The sequence below is a fragment of the Apaloderma vittatum genome, unplaced genomic scaffold (genome assembly GCF_000703405.1).
Source record: "Apaloderma vittatum isolate BGI_N311 unplaced genomic scaffold, ASM70340v1 scaffold14937, whole genome shotgun sequence".
Classification (NCBI taxonomy): Eukaryota; Metazoa; Chordata; class Aves; order Trogoniformes; family Trogonidae; genus Apaloderma; species Apaloderma vittatum.
The window spans coordinates 25,057-47,513 of NW_009725860.1; the positions used below are offsets into that span (position 1 = coordinate 25,057).

General features: G+C 41.6%; 1 protein-coding gene across 1 annotated transcript in view; it reads left to right on the forward strand.

Moving 5' to 3' along the window:
* The window catches only part of LOC104276674 (protein FAM160A1-like), a 38,237-nt gene that overhangs the window by 8,437 nt on the left and 7,343 nt on the right, over nucleotides 1-22,457 (forward strand). Inside the window, 5 exon segments of the mRNA XM_009873082.1 lie at nucleotides 476-562; nucleotides 13,244-13,411; nucleotides 18,290-18,369; nucleotides 19,832-20,019; nucleotides 20,507-21,547. Of these exon segments, the coding sequence (XP_009871384.1) occupies nucleotides 476-562; nucleotides 13,244-13,411; nucleotides 18,290-18,369; nucleotides 19,832-20,019; nucleotides 20,507-21,547 (1,564 nt within the window).

Here is a 22,457-nt window from a genome sequence, read left to right on the forward strand (position 1 = left end):
AGTGTATGTACCCCACAGCTAGAGAGCTAGAGGTTTACCTACTCTTGAACCACAGGAGAGCAGCTTTTCTGCTTTTTCTTCTCGTAAGAGGACAAGTTAACAATGGCAAATCCACCTTCAAGTGACCCTAATAAGGTTGCAGGAGCTAAATTTAGAATCTCAAATCTTCCTTTGATGCATGGGTGTACGCACTTTTCTGTCTATCCATTCATCTTTGTCAGCATGCAGCGAGATTGAAAAGCCCTGTTCTCTCAATTTCACAGGCTTACTGTAATTAAATATAGTTCATGTATTTCTTTGAAGAAGAAAAAATCTTTAAGAAACTGGATCTTAGCAAATGCTGGTGAAGAGGGCAAATGAACATGTCTTGGTACATGGGAAAGGGATTTGGTAATGGATAATAGCAGTTTGTGCTCCACCTTGTTTTAAATCTCACTGGAACTGTTCTGTGTCTTTCTCTCCCCTGCTCTCTTAGGTGGCACATCCCTTGATACGTAACCAGCTTGTGAATTACATTTACAATGGATTTTTGGTGCCAGTAATGGCTCCTGCACTCCATAAGGTCAGTGGTACATGCAAGCATGACGTCAAGTTGTAATGGGCAAAAGCATTAAGGATGATCTCTGTGCAAAGGTACTATTAAACGTACTGTCAGTAGTGACTTCCACACAACTGAGTAAGTTTCTAGGCTAACTTCCCATCCTTTCATTCCATACTTACTGTTTACCCTATACAGATTATTAAGCAAGATGTAGGTGTTTCTGAAAATGTGTAGAATTCTTAAGTGAAACGAAAACAAGTGTATTTTTGTTGTGCTAGGTTGATGTACCATAAAAAAAGCAGTGACCTTTTAGACAACATTTCATCATGCCAGACATAGAATCCTAGAATTATTTAGGTTGGAAAAGATCTCTAAGATCACTGATTCCAACTGCTAGTGACCTAGCACTACCAGGTCCACTACTAAACTGTCTAAACCATGTCCCAAAGCACCACATCTACACATCTTTTAAATGCAACCAGGGATGGTGATTCCACTTCCCTGGGCAGCCTGTTCCAATGCTTGATAATCCTTTCAGTGAAGAAGTTTTTCCTAATATCAGATCTAAACCTACATGGGAAAGCTTGAGGCCATTTCTTCTTGTCTTATCACTTGTTACTTGTGAGAAGAGACCAACACCCACCTTGTTAACTGCCTCCTTTCAGGTAGTTGTAAAGAGCGATAAGGTCTCCACTCAGCCTCCTCTTCTCCAGATTAAAAAACCCCGCTTCCCTCAGCTGCTACGCATAAGACTTGTTCTTTAGACCCTTCACCAGCTTCATTGACCTTCTCTGGACCCACTCCAGCACCTCAGTGTCTTTCTTACACTGCGGTGCCCCAAACTGAACACAGGATTGGAGGTGCGGCCTCGCCAGTGCTGAGTACAGGGGGACAATCACTTCTCTGGTCCTGCTGGCCACACTATTCCCGATACAGGCCAGGAAGCTGGTGGCCTTCTTGGCCACCTGGGCTCACTGCTGGCTCATGTTCAGCCACCACCTGTCCACCAACATCTCCAGCCCCTTTTCCACTGGGCAGCTCTCCAGGCACTCCTCCCCAAGCCTGTAGCGCTGCCTGGGGTTGTTGTGACCCAAGTGCAGGACCCGGCCCTTGGCCTTGTTGAACCTCATACCATTGGCCTCAGCCCATCGATCTGGCCTGTCCGTCTGCAGAGCCTTCCTACTCTCAGGCAAATCAACACTCCCACCCAATTTGGCGTCATCTGTAAACTTTCTGAGAGCGCACTCGATCCCCTCGTCCAGATCATTGATAAAGATACTAAACTGGCCCCAGTTCTGAACCCTGGGGAACACCACTTGTGACTGGCTGCCAGCTGGGTTTAAGTCTGTTCACCACCATTCTTGCAGACCGGCCATTCAGGCAGTGTTTGATCCAGTAAAGAGGATGCCCATCCAAGCCATGAGCAGCCAGTTTCTCCAGGAGAGTGCTGTGGGAAGCAGTGTCAAAGGCTTTACTGAAGCCCGGGTAAACAACATCCACAGCCTTCCCCTCATCCACGAAGCGTGACATTTCTGTCTCCATGTGGATCCACATGTTGCCACGAGGACTTTTTACCAATGAACGTTTTCCAAAAGGAAAATGCCCACAAGGAAAACTTTGTTCAGTAAAGAAATATTATGCTAATTTTTAGCAAAGTTGGTATTGTTTTGTTGTTTCTTACCATAGATGGTAGAACTAGTTTCATAAAGTGGAGAAGAAATGGAGTTTGGTATCAATTTTCTAATTTATTGGGTGCAATTTATGTTGCTTTGAAGAAAAAAATATATTTTTCTGTGATTTTTAGGGGTTATCTTTCAGCAATTACATATCTATCGTCTTCAGCAATTACTTTTATCATTTAGGTTTTTTGTTAGTCTGCAGGAATCTACATTTCCAGTTGTTGCAGAATATGTCAATTAACAGACTTCATTGCCCTGTAAAAAGGAGACCTTGTTTGAGGAGGAAAAAGTAGGAATTTCCAAAAGGAAAAATCCAGTGAAAACTGCCAGAAGATGACTAATAAATTACTTTGGAACATTTATTAATTTTTACTAAGTAAAAATTTTCTGCCAAGCAGAAAGCACTGTGCCTGTTGCATTTTCTGAGAGGCCAGTGAAACACTGCACCCTCTTTCCAGTGTAGGGCTCATCTTGGCAGTTGCACAGTTTATTGTGGTAAATAGTCACTTACCAAGAAAGTAATAAACAGTATAGAATTTTCTTCAATAATTCCTCAGACCTCAAACATTTGGAAATTTGGTGAGGGCTGAAGTAAAATTTTCTGAGATCCAGGCCAAGCCTGTAGTCTGTTGTCGAGATGGTTCACCCCCTTACCTGGCAGTTATTTTTTCTGTTTCCATATCTTGAGTTACCAAGACTGACCTTATCTAAACGCTTACCAGGACTGGGAATTTGAAGCAGAAGTGAAAAGATAACCAGCTCAAGCTGTGACTTTAGGTCACAGTTGGGGATAACAAGGGAAATAACAGAATGTCACTGTGGGATTCTACTCTTAGTGAGTACTGGTTTTACCTCTTTAGTACTAAGACAAATTTGAAATTGTTTTGAATACTACCATGCTACTGAATGCCTTCTTATTGGTCAGTAAATGTGCTCGCCCCCTATTGGGATGATGATTTCTCAGCTGAAGTTACTTAAATAATTTAAAGCATCCTGTTGTGATTACTTTTTAAGGTGATGAAAATTTTGTTAAACCTCATTTATATACTCTGAAATTGAGTGAAATCACATCTCCCTTGCAAATGGAGATGTTGGCTGCTAACATATGTGACTTTCAAGCCTAGGTCTTTCCTGAACCCCAATATTCTGTTTGGTGCTTTGTTCTTCCAGTAATAAACCTTTCTTTGATTAGTATTGTCTTTTTTCTCTTTAAAAATTAACTACTTACGTGTATAAACTTCAAACGCATTTAATGGAGAAGATGGATTGCACCATCTAGTGGATCTGATACAAGGCTCGCGCATATGTAAGACCAAAACTCCAGAGCAAAAGGGGACAAGTGAGTAGAGGCACATTTGACCTACTCAGTCTCTCTGTGCTGTGCACCACATTAATTTAACAGAAAATAGATATTTTACATTTTTGCTTTTGAGACAGATGTCTGTGTGCTAAGACAGGTAATTATGCTGTAACAGCTCTTTCATATATTAAAATAATATCTAGTTGCCATTGAAGACATTCATGTTAAATTTGAGGAGCAGGATTTGAAAACTGTATCACCCATTTGGGGACGGAATTGTTGTAATTAATCTTTAGGTTAAGGATAAACTGAGAAGGCCAAAATGAGAGAAAGGCCAGATGCACCATGACGGTTTTTAAACCAGAAGTTCCTTCATTGAACACAGTGCTAAACAGATGTTGATTTTTCTTTTGAACTCAAATGAAGTCAACTTGTTGCTGAAGTGTTTATTTTTTATGTAGCATTTATTGTTTAATTTTGGATTGTTCTGACTCCTGGCTTATGAGTTCAAATACAATGAATGTAATGGAGCAGGGTGTAAATACTTGATTAAGAAGAGAGATCTACAGAAGGTTAAAGAAAGGGTGTGGTAAGACAAGAGGATAGTTATTGGCACATCTTCCTAAGATGTTCCTCTGAAGTTTATTTCCAGAGTTCTGGTATGGAACAGCTGCTTCTGATAACTCTTGGTGATAGACATGGAAGGAAGGAAGGAAGGAAGGAAGGAAGGGAAGCTGAATGTGGCATTAAAGCCTTAGCTTTCCACATCTAGTCTAGCACTCAGGGTTCTATGTTAATGTAAAAATCGTAAGAGAGATAAGCCTCTGGCTCTGCTGTTGGATGACCGTTGGGTAGGCATACTCCTTCAGACCTGTTCTTTCTGTACTACATTCTAGGTTTTCTTCAAAAAGTGATGTCTTTCTTGCAAAGCAGCTTTCCAACCAGTCAGTCTCCAGTGTGCACTCTTGCCTGAGGTTTTTCCTCCCTGGGCACAGGGCTTTGCATTTATTATTGAACTTCATGAGGTTCCTCTTTGCCTCTTTCTTCGGACTATCAAGGTCCCTCTGAATGGTGGCACAGCCACCAGTCTGTCAGCTGCTCCTCCCAGTTTTGTAACATCTATGAACTTCCACAAGGGAGTTGCACTCCAACTAGGTCATTAGTGAAGATAATAAACAACGTTGGTTCCAGTGTAGACCACGCATCCCTGGCCTCTATAGGTGGCCTTTGCGTTGCTGATCACAGTCCTGTGAGCCCAGCAGTTCAGCTAGTTTTTGATCCACCTCGCTGTCCACTTATCCAGTGCATTCTTGATAATTTTGTCTGCGAGGATGTTATACTGTCCACTGTCCGTTTATTCACTGAGCTAGTCACCTTGTTGTAGAAGGCTGTTGGGTTGCCAGGCTTGATTTCCCCTTTGTAAATCCATGTTGACTGCTCACAGTCACCTCCACCGTAATATATTTGGAAATGGCCTTCGGGAGGTTTTACTCCATCCCTTTCCCAGGGATCGATATGAGGCTGACCAGGCTGTAGGTCCCTGGATCATCCTTCTTGAAGACTGGAGTTACATGTGCTTCCTTCTCAGGAGTCTCTTCTAGTAGCCACAACCTTTCAGAAACCTAGAGTAGCCTCCACAGTCAGAGATGCCACCTGTCAGGCCCCGTGGACTCACATATGTCCCGACGATTTAAGCGTTCACTAATGTGATCCCCCTCCTTGAAGGGTAAGTCTTCCTTGCTCCAGACTTCCACTCTCATCTTAGGGATCTGGGATTACTGAAGGTAGGTCTTGCCAGTAAAGACCAAGTTGAGGAAAGTATTGAGTACTTTGTTTTTTCCCATGTGTTTTGTCACCAGGTCGCCTCCCCTGTTCAACAGCGGGCACACATTTTTCATAGTCTTACTGTTGAAGCCTTTCTTCAACTTCAGCTGGGCCTTGGCTTTCCTAATCCTTTCCCTGCATACTCAGGCAATTTTTGCCATTTTCCTCCTGTGTCACCTATCCCTGCTTCCATGTCTTCCTTTCCATGTTTCTTTTTTTTTTTTAGGAGCTCCTAGTTCATCTATGCAGGTGTTCTGTCTCCTTTCCTTGACTTCCTTCTTTCAACTTAAAACATCAGACTATCAAACAGAACTACTAGTAAAAGTAGCGTCAGAATTTCAGTAAAGTAGAATTTCAGTAAAAGTACTTCAGGATTTCCATATGCAGTCCAAAACTTAGAAATACGTATATATGTGATCTTGAAATTTCTGTAACTTTCATGGAACTCTGTAGTAAGCTCTGCCTTTTTTAAATTCTCACAGATTGTCTCCCTATACATACTCACTGTGTACACACTTTGCTGTGTGAATGAAACACTACAAGAGTGTCGAGGATCGAGAAGTGTTTCTATGAAAAAATCAGGGGGTGGAAGACCAACATATTTTGCTTGGTGTGATTTTTATATTTTTCTCTCAGGAAGCTAGTATGGAGTCAGAAAAAGAATTCGCTAGTTCATTTTTTTATTTTTTTTTGCCAGTGGAGGAAGTTTGAAGTTGATTGGGTTAGCTAGCTTGAAATAACCTGTTTTTCACAGTGAGCTCTGTGGAGATTTTTTATGTAGCAGGTTAACCGCAGTGTGCTTAAATAACCCAAATGTTCTCAAGTTTATGACTCCCTAACTTCATTTTGCAAATATAAGTACCACAAATATAGCGTATTCTTGTAGCATAATTTATACCTGGTCTGCGCTAGTCACTTTGTGTGGATTATCCCACCTACACGTGTGATCGACGGGGATGTTTATCTCAGAAGCTGCAACGTTGCCGAATTGGGTAGACAGAGACCACATTTGTATTATGGCACTAGGGTCGTGCATAGACTTGCTCTGCTGGGCAGCCCTGCCTTGTCCTTGAGTTGCCTGATATTTTATTGTGCCTTTTTTTAAAAAAAACCACCTCCCTTGCTTCTGACGTCTCTCAAGATGTTGAAGAAAGTGGTTCAGTGACATTGTTCAGGGGGGTTTTGTCTTTATGCAAGGCCACAAACTGCTCATTTCTGGACAAATTCACTTAAAAAAAAGAGGGAATAAGAAGTTTTGTAAAGATACAGAGCTAAAGGAAAGGTTAATTTGGTAGCTTTATTTTTATAGTAAATTTTTGGGTTTTGCCCAAACTGTCTTCTGTTCTTTCTGGTGTAAATGTCTGGAATTTAAGACAATTAAGACTGTCTGGCAGAATCTGTTCTTAATCTAATACTAGAATTTTTTGATGGTGTGTCAGTTACAGTGTGAAATCAGGCGGTTCTGTATGTTCTTCCCTAAGTGTTTTGTACTTAGGAAAAAAGTAGTTGCGAGAAGGTATAATTCTGCTTAGGCACAGAGCCATACCATTAAATTTCTGTGGCATATTCCACTTGCTTCACTTTAAAAAATGTAACATTATCTGTCAAAAAGATAAAAGGTCTTCTGGGGCCAAATTATACAAGGGTCCAAGTAATCAAATAAGAGTAATTTCCTCTTAAGTTAAAAGCTACTTGAAATCCCAGAGTGAATCTGGAATAACCCTATGGAAGTCTGTTTTACTGGTTCTGCTAGAGGCCTTATTGCCTTGATTTAGTCTTTATATATTTGGTAGTAGAGAGTGCTTATTTACATCATTCTTTTAGATAGTTGCAGCACTATCATAGAAATCTGGGTGAATTTCTTTTCAGGAGATCTTTAATATGTGTTATATTGTGCAATCAAAACTGTGCTAGATAATTAGGGGCCACGCTGTGGTACATATAAATATTATGCTATCTCTAATACAACTCAGTTTGGTTACGTACATCTCTTTACTGGAAGTGATTTAACTTGGCATTCAGAGCATTTAGGCAACAAAGCTATTGGGAACATCTTGAGTGTTTATGTAATTTGTGTTATTTCAGTTTATTGAAGATAGTGCTAAAAATTTGACAAATCATATGATAAAAGCAAATTTTTAATGTCTTAGTATTTACTGCTTTGCTACATGGCATTTAATTGCTAACTACGAGATAAGTATTTTTCTACTTGGAAGGCTTGTTTTAATCTGAATAATAGAAAATTATACCAGCTTTTTGGTGTAAAATGTTGCTGTTGGCCAATTGAACAGAACTGCTCTGCCGAAGCGCTGGCGTGGTCCTGTCAAATAAGCTCTGTCAAATGGACATCAATTCTGTCACGCACTAACCCATCTAAACAAAAACCTCTAACACGGTATGCTACTGTGATAATTCAATAATACTGACTTGATGATTACACAGCTCAGCTAGAGGGAAACAACCTATAAATTATACTGTGCAGATCAGAAGGAGCGTCTTTATAGATACCCTACAACACTGTCAGTTCCCATTTAGAAAGAACACCATTTTTCACCTCAGCGAAAAGCGTTTGGACGTCTCCCGTAAAAGGGCGTAAAACAAGTGTTACTGGAAAACTGAAGAGTCTCATGCATTGGAGAAGCCCATTAACAGCTGCAAAACTTCATTTTACTGGCGATGGAGCGGCATATGTTAAAGGTGCCTTTCACTTTCTGCATCAAACGCTGCAGTTGAGTTGAATTTTACCCTGATGTAAACATCAGCTGAGGGAAGTTGAAGCAGTTCTGGTTTTCTGGTTCCTGCAGCGTGAAAGCTTCCTCTGTCCCTGATCCCGTTCTCCTCCCCTCGCTTTCGCCCGGACAACTGTTCGTAAGAAAAACTGATTGAGGTTAAAACTCACCTTTATTTCCTGCAGAGTTTTAACCTGAATCAATACCCTAGGCCAATTCATTGTGCAGTAAAGTGAAGCATGAACCCTTCTGCCAGTATAAGCAGAGGGGCAAGAAGGTGAAAATGGATAGAGGAGGTATGGTTGGATTTTTATTTTATTTTTTTTTTTAATCAATGAGTTCCGTTTTAAACTGCTTACGGATCTAGAGGATAAGTTCTAATAAGAACATTCATGGTCTCCTCGTGGGCAATATGAAATCCTTGTGGGAAGGGAAATGTGAAGGGAAGGAGGTATCACGATAGGCTGTATTCCTGTAAGAGGGCACGAAGCCGTAAATTAGAAAATATATTGTGTGGATCCCAGGCGAAAAGAGCGAGTAATAAAGAAGCGGTGCAATTGGTCTAACACAGTGAACGTAATACATTAAACTGAACTTGCAATGACAGTAATTTCTGGCTCTTTGCTATTACTTGGCACAGTGACTTGTAAAAGCTGGATCTCTTTACAGTGTTCTGCCTCACCATCTAATCAGTCATCGGAGGAGACGAGAAAAAATTTGCTAAAAATTATTACATAATTAGAAAAGGGTATTACAAGGCTAAAAGTGGCTTTCTCTTTTCACTAATCTCTAATCAAATATGTGTCTGGCTATGAAGACTCTCACATAGTCCCTTTTGCATCAAATTGCATCGTTAAAATATCTGTAACAACTGATGATTATGTAGAAAAACCTGTGGATAACGTTTTTTAATGGTATCTTTAGATAGACACTTTAAATTATATGTATATTGAAAAAAAAATTTCCAGCAACTTTCAAGTGTTAGAGCTATGGGTAATGAAAGTAAAAATGGTAGAATACTGGTTTGATTAACACAGTGGATGTGGATTTTTCTTGGTTTTCTTTTTCAATCTAACAATCTAATCTTAGGAGCAGAGATATCCCTTCCTAGTCTTTACCATTAGTAGAAAGGATCTAATGCAAGGGATGTTTCTGTGGTTTTTTTACTTTTGTTGTTGTGGCAGTGGTGGATTTTAATGTTGCTGAAACATCTTTGTCAAAAACATAGCTTGGAATTTACTTACTTAACACAGGACTTTTCTAGAAAACTACCATGTCTTAATTTTATTCCTTTGTTACGTTTTTTTTCTTGATCCTTGAATTAGCAGAGGTGAAGAATTTTCAAATATCAGGTTTGTGGATGTGTGTGAGTTTTGGCTTGTTTTTTATCATCCTTTCAAAAATGTTTGATTCTGAGGGCTAGCTAAAAGCTTACTTGGAACAATTACACCATAATCAATGTTTATGATAATACAAAGTTTCTCTAAGCTGCCTCAGGATTTGACTTCAGTGGACAAGCTTGACATGGGTACTAAATGTCTTGTTCTCTGGCAACATCTGGGTTTTTTTGTTTACCTAAGTACCGATTTGAATTTATTAGAAAAGATTTCCCTGCTTCCCCCAAATCCGTCTCACAAGGCGTCAGTTTAAGAAGAGAACCAGCAGGTAGTCTTCATGAAGCTTGGCAGTGTGGCTTTGCTGTCTCAGAACACAGAGATCTTCAGTAGTAACTGCACAAATTGAGCGAGTCTCCCTTTCAACACTCGATGTATTACGTGTAACGTGATCTGTAGAAGAAGTGTACAGAGTTAAAAGGGTTTTTGTGAAGGCTGGGTCTTGCCTAGTGTAACTAATTTCTCCCATGTCCTTCTCTAGTTAATTGCGAAAAGGTGAGGTCTCCAGAGGCTCATTCAGAGCAGGCTGAAGCATCCCATTGAGTAAAAGGAAAATTAGCCTCATGGAGCTAAAATTAGCCTTTCTGAATACTTCTCTAGGTGTCTCCAACCATCACGTACAGTCAGGTGTGGTAAAAGGGAGAAGCAAACCCACAGTGCAAGGTGGCAAAATAAGATGTCATTCTAAACCCACAGATGTCTGCTAGCCAGGTTAATTGACCTTTTTCCTTAGTGTGCGTGTGGTTTTAGTTTCAAATGCTGAAAAGCAGTAGTTCTGTTTGATTTGCTCTTGTGAGGAAGCAGAAGAAGGGTCTCTCTGCTGGTTTGTACAGACCAGTTGCACACAAAGGCGTGCTGAGAGAGTGCTGCAACTTCCAGAAACCCGAGAGCATTAAAATCGTTTACACGGTGTTCACTTGCCCGCTTTGAGTGTCGCACAGTGAGCTGTGAAATAGATCCCAGCTTCATTTATAGGGAAAGTTTGAAGGAGTGTTCTGAATAAGGTGTTGCGTCTTCATTGAAAGATGAAACGAGATGCTTACAAATCCGTTTAAATCTTGATAAAACTTAGTCATTGTCTTCTTTCTTAGAAAACGGTTAAACAGATTCAGCATCTTATTTCCAAAGAACTGAAAAATAAGTGTAAACCTACACAAAAAACCTCAATTAAGATTTAACAAGGTTTTAAATAACTCCTTTCTGAACTATTTGGGCGTCATGAGTCATTGATCGGTGGTTCTAGGTCTGTTCAGTGGGATCAGTGACATGTTGGCTATGGCAAACATGATTTCTTCTTTCGTCCAGTCCCCAAGCTGTTAAGAGCATTGAACGTGCTCTCAGAATTGAACTTTTCTTTTCTAAAGTAGTCCCTAGCTGACTTTCTTCTGCACTTGGTTTCCTTCACGGTGTGCACTCTGAAAAGCATACGGATTTCTCTCTCTTATACGAATGTTGGATGTGTTGCCCAAAGAGCTTCGGTTTCAGAAAAAGGTCACTGCCCTTGTGAATCTGCTGGCTTTTCTTGCTTTCATTTACAGCCTCGATATTTTATACATATACATAGGCCTATTCCTCTGCTGTCAGCAAACATCTGTGGAGCCTGCGGGCCAAGAACGTGCTTCCTTTTCCCCACAAAGGATGAAGAAGAGACACAGAGATGCAACGATGTATTACTTCTGTCTGGCCTTTCCTTGGCAGAGAGTTTAAACTCTTCAGTGAACTGTATGCTATCATAATGATGTCACATGATGGATTTCCTGAGCTTTGCTTTTCGTCGCTCGCTGCTATAAAAACCAAACCAAAACAAAAAAGGCAGTTCTTAGGGCAACAGTCAACAGCTTTCATTAGAAGGCCATTCTTTTTTACCCCGCAAGTCCCCACACCTTTAGGCTATTGCAAAAAAAAAAGTCATCTCAGCCCCAAGCAGAAACAATTGTCTTTGTTTCACAACCCTGGCTCATATTCTGAGCAGATTTTTTGGTGGTTGAAATGTGGCAGTAGTCCTATGGAAAAATGTGTGTATATGCATAAGCATGTTTGTTTTATTGTATTTAAAGTAATACAGAGTTCGAGTTATGGCTGTAGTCACAGCTCTAATTCTGACAACCTGTAACTTTGGGGTGTTTAACCTAGTAATTTCATTTGTTTATTTTGGGTTTTTTTTTCACTTGGTGCTTGTGGGAGGAGAAAGAATGAATTAATACACTGTATTCTGAGTTGGATTATATGTTAATTTGTGAAAGAACTATATTCTCATTTCTGGATTTGGTAGCACTGAACAAATAACAACTGATCTAGAAAATATGTCTGGTTGTTGCTTACTTAGCCTCACAAAGTTCACAGATCTTGTGTAAGTGTGCCTGATTCCTTTCCTTTCACTGTTATATTTTAATGCTTGATTTTGACCAACCTTACTGCAATAAACAAAGAAGGCAAACTTATTTTTTTCCATTCCCAGAAAAAAACTCAACTTCTGCTGCTTCACTGGCACTTCTGATGCCAAAATGAGCTGGCAGCCCACTGTCTTAATGGCAGTGTAGCTGAGTATTAGACTAAAGCCTCAGAATGAATCAGTGACCTTAACTTTAGAGCTTCTCTCTGCTCTCCTCATTGGTGCCCCTCTCCATAAGGTCCGTCGGCTGCCGGCAGCATTCCTGTGCTCTGTGTAACCAGCCCGAAGCAGCGTGTGATCTTAAACGCCTTAAAGAGAACGTTTGCTGCGTGACGTTACTGTGTGCATGGCTCACAGGCAGCAGGACGGAACAGGGATTTTAGTATTTACCGCGTGTTACGTAAATGTTGCCCTTCTGAGCGTTTTCTAAATCCTCTTAGCTCTTAAGTGACAGCCTTGATTCTTTTTTTTTTAATAAAATCGGTCTTTTCTTTTATCCAGCTAAGTTTGGTAAACAAAAGATGTTTAATACTTCCTTTCATATAGGCAGATTCTTTTATTTAAGGGTTTATCTTTGTACACTTAAGCTTATTAGGTTCCTGGGTAACTATTTTTAAAAAGCTGACTTTGCAACAGCAGTACATGGTGCAGAGGTGGCCTCTGGAATTTTCTGTGCTTTGCCAGTGTATACAGTGAATAGATAAGCTCCAAAGGACTGCAGTAAGCAGAGCAGTGTGGGTTATGGTATGCAAGCATTGCATGGATGTTTGAATTTTATTTCGATACAAAAATTTGAGGTTTGGTTTCTGTGTGTATGTATGGATATATGTACTCCTTTTAAAAATGGAGTAAAGTGACGAATTGTTCTATGGGAAAATAAAAAGAAGGAAAAATGGGGAAAAATTCTACATAGCTACGTGGATTTTTTTTCTTTAACGCTCTAGAACTATGGGTTTGTACTCTGCTTTGATTGTGCTCTGACATTTTTCTTTTTATTTGAAGTGCTAGATGCAGGTATTCACAACAACTGACAATGCTTTTGAAGGATGACAGAAGTGTGATCTAAAAGCGCTGGTGGGGGCAGAAAGGTGTTGGGGACCTTCCAGCATGACTTCGATATGTGAAGTGACAGTGAGATTTGGGGTGTCGGTTTGGGGGAGGGTTGGTTTTTTTCCTGGGGAAGCAAGACAGTTAAGAAATGGGTTCAAAACGTTGCTATTTCCAAATTTAAAAGCAAAGATCTCAGTGTTTTTGTGTCAGTGTTAGGTATGGAGAGCTTTTGCCAGGTATACAGTTGCAGACGATGGATGGATGGATGGATGGATGGATGGGTGGATGCTTTGTGTGTGCAGTATGTTGGCATTTATGTCATTTTTACTTGTAGGTGACTGTAGAAGAAGTGATGACTACTACTGCATACCTGGATCTCTTTTTGCGTAGTGTTTCCGAGCCAGCCCTCCTCAAGATTTTCCTCCGTTTTATTTTGCTGCACCGACATGAGAACGTGCATATCCTAGATACGCTCACTAGCCGGATCAACACGCCGTTCCGGGTAAGACAAGCAGGAAGGGAGTTCAGGTGCTTGGCACAGATGCAGATTAAATATTTAAATTGGAGACTCCATATATTTAGTGGGTATCTGTTTAACTAGGAATTTTCTCCTCCCACCCAAATGTGTGATTTCTCCACCCGCTCAGATTTTTTGGGGGGTATGTGTGATGATATGTAGCTACCGCTGTACTAAGTTCAAAAATACGTGAGGTAGTTTCACATGTACCGGAGATGGGATGGAGGGAGCTGAGGGTTTCTGGAAGTCTGGATTCTGTGAGAAGATTAAAGGCAAATTTAGAAGCATTTTTATTCTGGATACTGCTGAATTAGTGCTGCTGTAGATAACTCACCCTGGGACTTAAAAACGTGTTTGTGGTGAAGAGCATTTATCTTTGGAGTTTTGCCAAGCAACAAGCATTTTCAAATAGTCCTTCTGGGAGATGATGGGAGACTGTGAGGATGTCTCCAAATCGATCCGAGTTATGAATTGCAGTATTGCCCATATATTTCTGAAGAAACAAGCCTCTCTTATCGTAGCATGTTTACTTAACTCTGATGCTGCCCGCTCGCTTCTTTGCTCAAGCAATCAGATTGCTGTTTCCTTTTCTTTGCATTTGCTCCTCTGTATAGTAAACTTTATTTCAAATTTGGATCGAGCCCCTTCTCAGCTTAGACATAATGCATCACAGTGGCTGGAGAGCTAGCTGACAGGGACAGTAGAGTTACCTTTGCTAGTAGTTGGATCTTCTGGCAGAGAAAATGACGACTTGTTGTGCTGGACTGCCCTTCTGAGCCTCACTTGGCTGGGAGTCTTGGCTAAATCTCGCATGATGTGCAGCTTCATGTTTTAGTGCAGGTACAAGAGAAGCCAGAACACCAGCACATGCATTAAATTTGTGTATTAGGGACAGTAGCTTCCTCTGAAATTTGTTTTGCAATGTGAGAGCATGCAAATACGGGTATATGCTGCTGCTGCCGCATCGCTAAAATGGATTAACTCTGAACACTGAAACAGCTTCTGTCGACAAAAATGCAAATGCTGTTGTCTCTGCTAATCATTAATTACTGTTCCATAGGCAAACGAGATGGGAATTGTAAAGAATTCCGCAGCCCTGAGTGACTCAGGATCTCAGCCAAAAGGGTTCTGTGGTGCTAAATGCGTTTTCTGCGGTGTAGCTTGGCCAAGTGCAGAAGCCAGAACTGCAGCCTTCTGTGTGTTTCCATAGCACAAAAACTGCATACATTATTATTGATGAAAATACTATTAATAATTCACAGGCTTAAACTTATGTACAGACACGTGGCCAAAAAGAACTTGTGAAAATACCATCCTCTTTGTCTCCCAAGTGATTTTTAAATAATTTCCTTTTATGAAATTCAGAAATAGATTAGTTTTATTTGGTCATGTGATACCTGATTTGCAATACGGTTTTGAAAACAAATGAGTAATGTTTCTCTACAAACTGAAATTTCTTAAATACAGGAGGACTTAAGGCAGTAGCAGATTTTTTTTGAACTTTCCCAGTATGAAGAAAGATTAGATTTGCCTCTCGGTAAATTTCACAAAGGAAATAGGATTTCCTGGTTTTCCACTGTGTCCCCTGGCTAAAATACACCTTTCATGCAAGGATCTAACTTCTTCCTATTAAGAACCCCAGTTCTTAATCTTACTCTCTTGCCCTTTTACTTTCTTCATTCTGTAGACGTGAGGTCTTGGACTAACTCTTGGCTCTAGTACAAGCAGTGGACAGTGGTGGCAGGGCAACAAGTTTAGGCTCTTGCTTTGCCTCACAGCAGGCCAGTTCATGAACATTCCCCATTTCTCTTCCCTCTGCTTATTCCCTTTCTTCTGTGGGTCATAGTTCAATGACTAACTTAGGGAGGGCAGTTAAAGAAACTCTTACTTTTCAGAGGCTATCAAGTGAGGCTCGCTTAAGCTTTGCTATTTAGCTGTTTCACAGAGATACCTACCAAGTAAAGGAAAAATACATACATGTATATATAGTTTTTTTAAGAAATCCGTTCATCTGGTCTTGGTCACCGTGGACAGCCGATCAAATTGTAGGGGAGTCGAGTCGCTCATTGGCAAGAGAGAGCTGGAAAGGGTGAAACAAAGAGTCTTTAAATAAGATTCTTGAGAAAGCACAGGCTGGAGAGGCGAACATAGAAATGTGCTGCTGCAGAGGTAGAACAGAGCATTTTTAGTACTGGGAGTAAGGAGAATGACTGCAGAGAAGAGGAGGAAATTCCATGGTGTGGAAGAGAGGGTGTGCTGGGCACGATGCTGGATTTAATCCTGATTGAATTACAAAGGATGTTCAGCAACTGAAAAAATGAGGTAGCAAAATATCTGTAGCTTTTTCCTTATTTTGTCATAATCTGTTTCTTAGCTGCTGAAATGTGCAATTAATTTAATATATTAATTATCTGAGTTTACATAATTAATAGAGAATCATAGAATCCTTGTGATTGGACAAGACCTTTAAGATCATCAAGTCCAACTGTTAGATAGCTTTGCCAGGCCCACTTGAAAACCATATCAAGACAGCTTTTATACTCATCCAAGGATGGTGATTCAACCACTTCCCTGGGCAGCCTGTGCCAGTCTTTGATAACTCTTTCAATGTAGAAGTTTTTCCTAATGTCTAACCTAAATCTCCCCTGGCGTAACTTGAAGCCATTTCCTCTTGTCCTATTGCTTGTTACTTGTGAGAAGAGACCAACACCCACCTCTTTACAACTCCTTTCAGGTAGTTGTGGAGAACAGTAAGTTCTCCCCTCAGCCTCCTCTTCTCCAGACTAAACAACCCCGCTTCCCTCAGCTGCTCCTCATAAGGCTTGTTCTTTAGACCCTTCACCAGCTTCGTTGACCTTCTCTGGACCCACTCCAGCACCTCAATGTCTTTCTTACACTGCGGTGCCCCAAACTGAACACAGGATTGGAGGTGTGGCCTCACCAGTGCCGAGTACAGAGGGACAATCACTTCTCTGGTCCTACTGGCCCCACTATTCCCGATACAGGCCAGGATGCTGTTGGCCTTCTTGACCACCTGGGCTCACTGCTGGCTCATGTTCAGCCACCACCTGTCCACCAACATCCCCAGCCCCTTTTCCACTGGGCAGCTCTCCAGCCACTCCTCCCCAAGCCTGTAGTGCTGCCTGGGGTTGTTGTGACCCAAGTGCAGGACCCAGCCCTTGGTCTTGTGGAACCGGGTAAACAACATCCACAGCCTTCCCCTCATCCACCAAACAAGGTCATATTGTCATAGAATAAGATCAGATTCATTAAGCAGGACCTGCCCTTCATGAACCCGTGTTGACTGAGCCTGATCATCTGGTTGTCCTATAATGTTGTGTGTGTAATGGCACATAAGATGATTTGTCCCATGACCTTCCCCGGCACCAAGGTCAGACTGACGGGTCTGTAGTTCTCTGGATCCTCCTTCTGGCACTTCTTGTAGATGGACATCACATTTGCTCATTTCCAGTCCATTGGGACCTCCCTTGTTAGTCAGGACTGCTGATAAATTGTGAAGACTGGCCTGGTGAGCACATCTGCCAACTCCTTTAGCACTCTTGGGTGTCACCCATCTGACCCCTTAGACAGGTAGGTGTGAGTGGTGCAGCAGGTCACTAACCATTTCCTCTTGGATTATGGAGGTCTCGTTCTGTTCCCCATCCCTGTCATCCAGCTCAAAGGCCTTGGTACCCAGCAAACAATTAGTCCTGCTGTTAAAGACTGAGGCAAAGAAGGCATTAAGTACATGTGTAGGGAGAGGTAGGATTTAGAAGACCAACTTGAAACTTAAGGAAAGGCTCAACTTATGCTAAATAATTCTCACAAGAGTCAGCCTGGTCCTGGTGTCTAGGCCAGCTGTGAGATACTGTTTCCCTGAGAGAGCAGCACAGGAGAGCATGCCCAAGGAAATATGCATGAAGAGGCAAGGAGATAATGGTGCTGTGGTCTGTGAAAACCAGTGAAAGCTTACAGTTCATCCTTCTACTGTTTTGCAGTCTCGCCATCATCTGGCAGGTAGAAATGTACCCTACAATAGCTTTGAAAGTGTTGTATGTCTGATCAGGGACCAAAAAAAAGCCTGTAGAATTCCATATTTTTAGTCTGCCCTAAAGCCAGCATGACAGTGGAGTGCTGATCACAGAATAGGAATGATTTTTGTCTGTACTGAAATACCTGGTTTGGGTATATTTGATTATACCTTTGCCAAAAAGGCAAGCATGCGATTCCAATGAGGAATCCTATTTTTCTTTCCTTTCTGCTGGTCTCATAGGAAGGATCTTCATGTGACCCGTGATGGAGGAATTGTGAATACTCCATATAGAGTAGATTCTGACAAAAATTACTAGTTTAGTCCTGGTCTGTTTCAGTACATGAAGCTATTTTTATAGAAGCATTTACCTTTCTAATGTGCAGAACACTAATCATGCATTATACTTAAAACAACAGAAACTTCAGGTGGTTTATAACTTTTTTTGTTCAGCAAAGACCTATAGTTGGTTCACATTTTACATCGGGGGTAAAAAACAACACACTGTCTTGGAAGTTGTAGGGTTCAGTTCATGCTGAGTTAAATTTATAAATTTGAGTAATATTAAAAAGATTGGTAATTTACTGCTCTTTTAATAGCTTATTTGAAGGAAACTTCTGGATTGTATTTTGTTAAAATGTAATATGTTACGTGTCTAGCTCTACACAACTTCAAAAAAATCTACTGTTGGGGGCTGACAAAATGCAATATCATACTAACAGCATCTTTTAAAGCATGATGTTCTGTAGAGCCGTTTTGTAACGTAGCATGCAGAGAAGATTGGACAGATACAATTTCCAGATCAAAAACTGACAGCATTTATCACTTTCCAGCTCTGTGTGGTCTCCTTGGCATTGTTCAGGACGCTCATTGGCTTGCATTGTGAAGATGTGATGTTACAGCTGGTTTTAAGGTAAAGCCCAAACTTCTTTTTCCACTCTTCATCCTAATTCTGGGACACACCGGCTCTGCCTGTGGATGCAGAGCAGGATGAGAGCTCTCCAAGAGAGCAGAAATCTGAGCAGCTACAGAGATAAGAATATTTATGATCCTGACAAAAGTCTACCAGACCTGAAGAAGTGTGATTTACGTCCTGCGATCTCCAGGAGCAAGAGATTTTACTTGTGATTTATTTCTATAAAAGTGAAAGAAGAGAAGCTAAGAATATATTTATCACCTCCAAACTGCTTATTCCCTGCTTCTAAATGTATAATTCTTCTCTCCTGCATGTTTTCCCTTGTGTATTATACACTGTGAAACAGAGCTATGTACTTGTTCGCAGCTTCCATCTTCTTTCTTGTTGTTTTCCACCTCTTTGATTCCTCTCCCACCGAGAATATCTCAGGTTCCTGAACTGTTGTAGTTAGATTGTCATGTAATTTACTAATTGCAGTGATTCTTTTTGCTTTTAACTGATGCATTGCTCCAGAATACTTCCTTATAATTAGAGTGTGTGTGTTAGATGAGAATTGGTTGTTTATTTGGATTGGTGTAACTAAATTGAGCTTCTAGCACTGTAGATCACACGGATGTTTTGGATACTGTCTGTCCTTCCACCCACAGGCCTTAAGGTGAAATTCCCTTTAGCTCTGGCTGTTGTGCCTGGGAATGCTCTTTGGACCTCAGTGAACTCAAGTATGTCACCACGCTAACAGCAGCAGAGTGCTGTATTTAATCTTCTTTTTTTGTTTATTTAAGGAACCCTTTAGAATTTGTTTGCATTTTAAATGGCAAAACATCAGTCCAGTAAACACTGAGGCTTTTAATGAAGTGCTCCTAAAAAGTTGAACAAAAGTTGTCCAAAGAAGTTCAATATGAGACTGTGCTTCCTCTATTCCCTGTGCTCCCCGCAGCTTATTCCTTCCCCTGTCTGAGAGCTCAGTTGTGATCTACAGCAGTAAAACTCCTTGATGACCATTCCCTCCTTTTTGCTGGCAGCTTGCCTGGCAAACACAAGCTGCCTCTCTGGATTTCCCAGGGAAAAAAAAAATAGATTAAGGATTCTGAGACAGAACTCATTTGTAGTGGGACCAAGCCACACTGCTGGCCTTTGACGTCTGCCCATCCCACACTTCCTCCAGCCCTTCTTACAGAGCAAGGTTGCTCTGACCTGCAAAGGATTGTTCCCTGTTCTGATGCAAACAATCTCCTGTCTCTGCTCATCTTGACAGTTCCTCATCAAACTGTAGTTTCACAATGTAAAGAGTCAGGGTTTCACACTCTTGAGAGGTTTACCCTATGGATCGTTGTCAAGATTGTTGTTTACTATTTATTTTAATTGGGAGAGGGCAGGGAAATTGGGAAGGGGATTTTGCATATTGTTGCTTTCCTAACATGAAAGGATGACGAAGTTACACCAGACCCGACGGTTTCAGGTACCTGATCCCGTGTAACCACATGATGTTGAGCCAGCGGTGTGCTGTGAAAGAGAGAGACTGTTACTCTGTATCTGCTGCAAAGCTTCTGGCCCTGACACCAGTCTGCTGCTCCACTGGGATCACCTTAACACTTGAAAGCCAAGGAGAAGATTATATTCTGTGGACAAAAGCAGCACAAATGAAAGGTGATTGGTGCTCAGGGGAAGACTGGATCTTGAACTGACTTTGATTTGGTAGCAGCTCGTGGGAGAAGGTGGGGAAGGATGGGAGGAGGAAATGTGGTGGGCAAGAGTGTAAACTGGGCAAGCCTTGACTGGAAAGCTTATGTAGTTCCTTCCATGTGTCCAAGTCTATCGAAACTTTATTTTAACAGCTATCTAACTTGAATATGTATTGACAAAAATACTGTACAGATACCTGAGAGCCACTCTTGCTGCTTCAGACCAGTCACTGTTGCTTTAAGGTTTGAATGCGGGCTGGGGAGTTACAGATCTGTTTTGGCAGTATCATACTAATCATTTATATTCATGAGCAAATCTCTTAATCTTTATGCTCTGATCTTTCTGCCTTATTGGATGGCTGAGGCTAAAGGTTCTACCTGCCATGTCTTAGTGGATGCCTTGCTAGAGAATTTGTGGTATATTACTCATGAGTAACCTTCTCTACTTTCAGATTCTGGTAGGCGCTCTTCTGAATCTGCTTGCATTGTGGAGTATGGACGAGCTGTGGACATCAGCTACTTGCAATACCTGGGAGAAGCTGAAGAAGCCATCCTCCAGTGCCTGAAAGATTGTAAGGTTTGGTCTGCCTTGTATGATGGAGTAAACCCTGATCCAGACACCTTTATCCAAACGCTTGCTGAGGAGAACAGTACAGATGTGGAACACCCCATGTTTCGGCTCCAGCAAAGGACACCCAGCATGTGTAGCTCCTCTCGAACAACTCCATTCAGTGAGAAGATGCAACTGGAGCTAGAATGGGATGATAGCTATGACACAGGGATTTCTCCTGGTTCTGATGTGTGCTCACCACAACCGTGTGATGATCTGGGAAGCGTAGAGATGCAGCCACCTGCAGAGCCACCAAAACACATTCAAGAAATGAAAAAAAATGCCATTATGCTCATCAAAGGATCTTACATAGAGGAATCAGACTTTCAGGATGATGTTATGGTTTATAGGTTATGTGCCCAGAAGGATAGTCAGGATGATGACAGCTCCAAGGAGAAACCTTCAAATGCAGCCAGAGAACATGAGGTCCAAAGCCAGACTGTAGTCAATGGGCCTGTTGCAAAGAGCCAGCTGGAAATGGACTTGGACGAGCATAGTAAGAGAAATTCAAGCTTGACTCAAGGTGTAAGGGAGGAACAAATAAACCAGAAAATGATTGAGACTGAACCACAGCCAGACGTAGAGTTGAAGCTTTCTCCTCAGGAGGCAGATCGTAACTTAACTGTAAGACTGCTGAGCACAGATGGTGAAGATTTCATCGCACAGTATGACAAAATTATTAAGGAACTGGATCCAAACAATGCAAGCTTGGAGGACCCGAAGTTGGATACTCCTGACCCTGTCTCTCCTGCAGAAGAGGAGGAGGACTTCGAGAATTTCTCAGCAGACACCCCTTCTGCAGAGAGCATGCCGTCTCCCTTTGGACCAAAGGAGGATCCCTCTCCAAAGCCCACTGCGAGGAGCCAGAGCGCTCCCTTTACAGGTGGAATGTCCTGTTCCTTACGTACATAACAAATACAGGAAGGCACGGTGATTAAAGATGGTCAGATGAGATCCCACTGTGTGGCACAGAACCCAAGCGTGTATAGAGCAAGGAACAGTCCTGGCACTAGGGAGGGTAGAGCCCAAATAGCTGAGACCAGCCCAAGGAGAGTGAGAGACCCAACATGAGAGCAGAGCAATCAGTGTGGTGACAGCAAATGGTGGTTACTCAGGGTGGGTTTTTTTGGTTGCTTTTTTGATAATTGTTTAAAATCTTGAGCAGGGGTTACATTGGTTGTGGGCAAGAGCTCCATCCTTCTAGAGGAATCTTTTGCAGTTGAAAGGGGATGGGTCTATAGTTCTAAGATGCAGAGATCAGGTAGATAATTTCTTTTTTCTGGTGGCTTTTATCTCTGCTGCCATGGGTGTGGTCTCCCGGTGCCATTTTGTTCCTCTCTGCTGTTTCACGTTTGAGCACGAGGTGGCAGCTCTGGTGCCATGTCTGTGTCTCCATCCTCTGCCCGGGGTCACGCCTGGCCTCTCCCAGGCAGCAGTTTAAGCTTGGTCTCCGCAGACTCTCCAGGCCGTTCAGGAACGACAGCCTTACTGGAGGTTAGAGTGGGCTTTTGATCTCTATTTGTACAGCTCCTTGCACTGCGGGCTCCTCACCTGTCACTGAGTCTCCCAAATACCACAGGAATGGAAATAATCAGAAATAAGGTAACTAGGTTTCCTCATCCAAAACAAAACCTCTATAAGATGGCTTCTCGTTCCTTTGAAAGGAGAAGGGCATTTAAAGTGCAGCCCTTTCTGGTCAGCTGTGGCCAGCCTGCCAGGTGCTGGTTCTTAATTGAAAAAAATCAGCCTGTTTTTCAATTTGCTATTTTTGCTGTGGTAGCAATTTCCTTGTA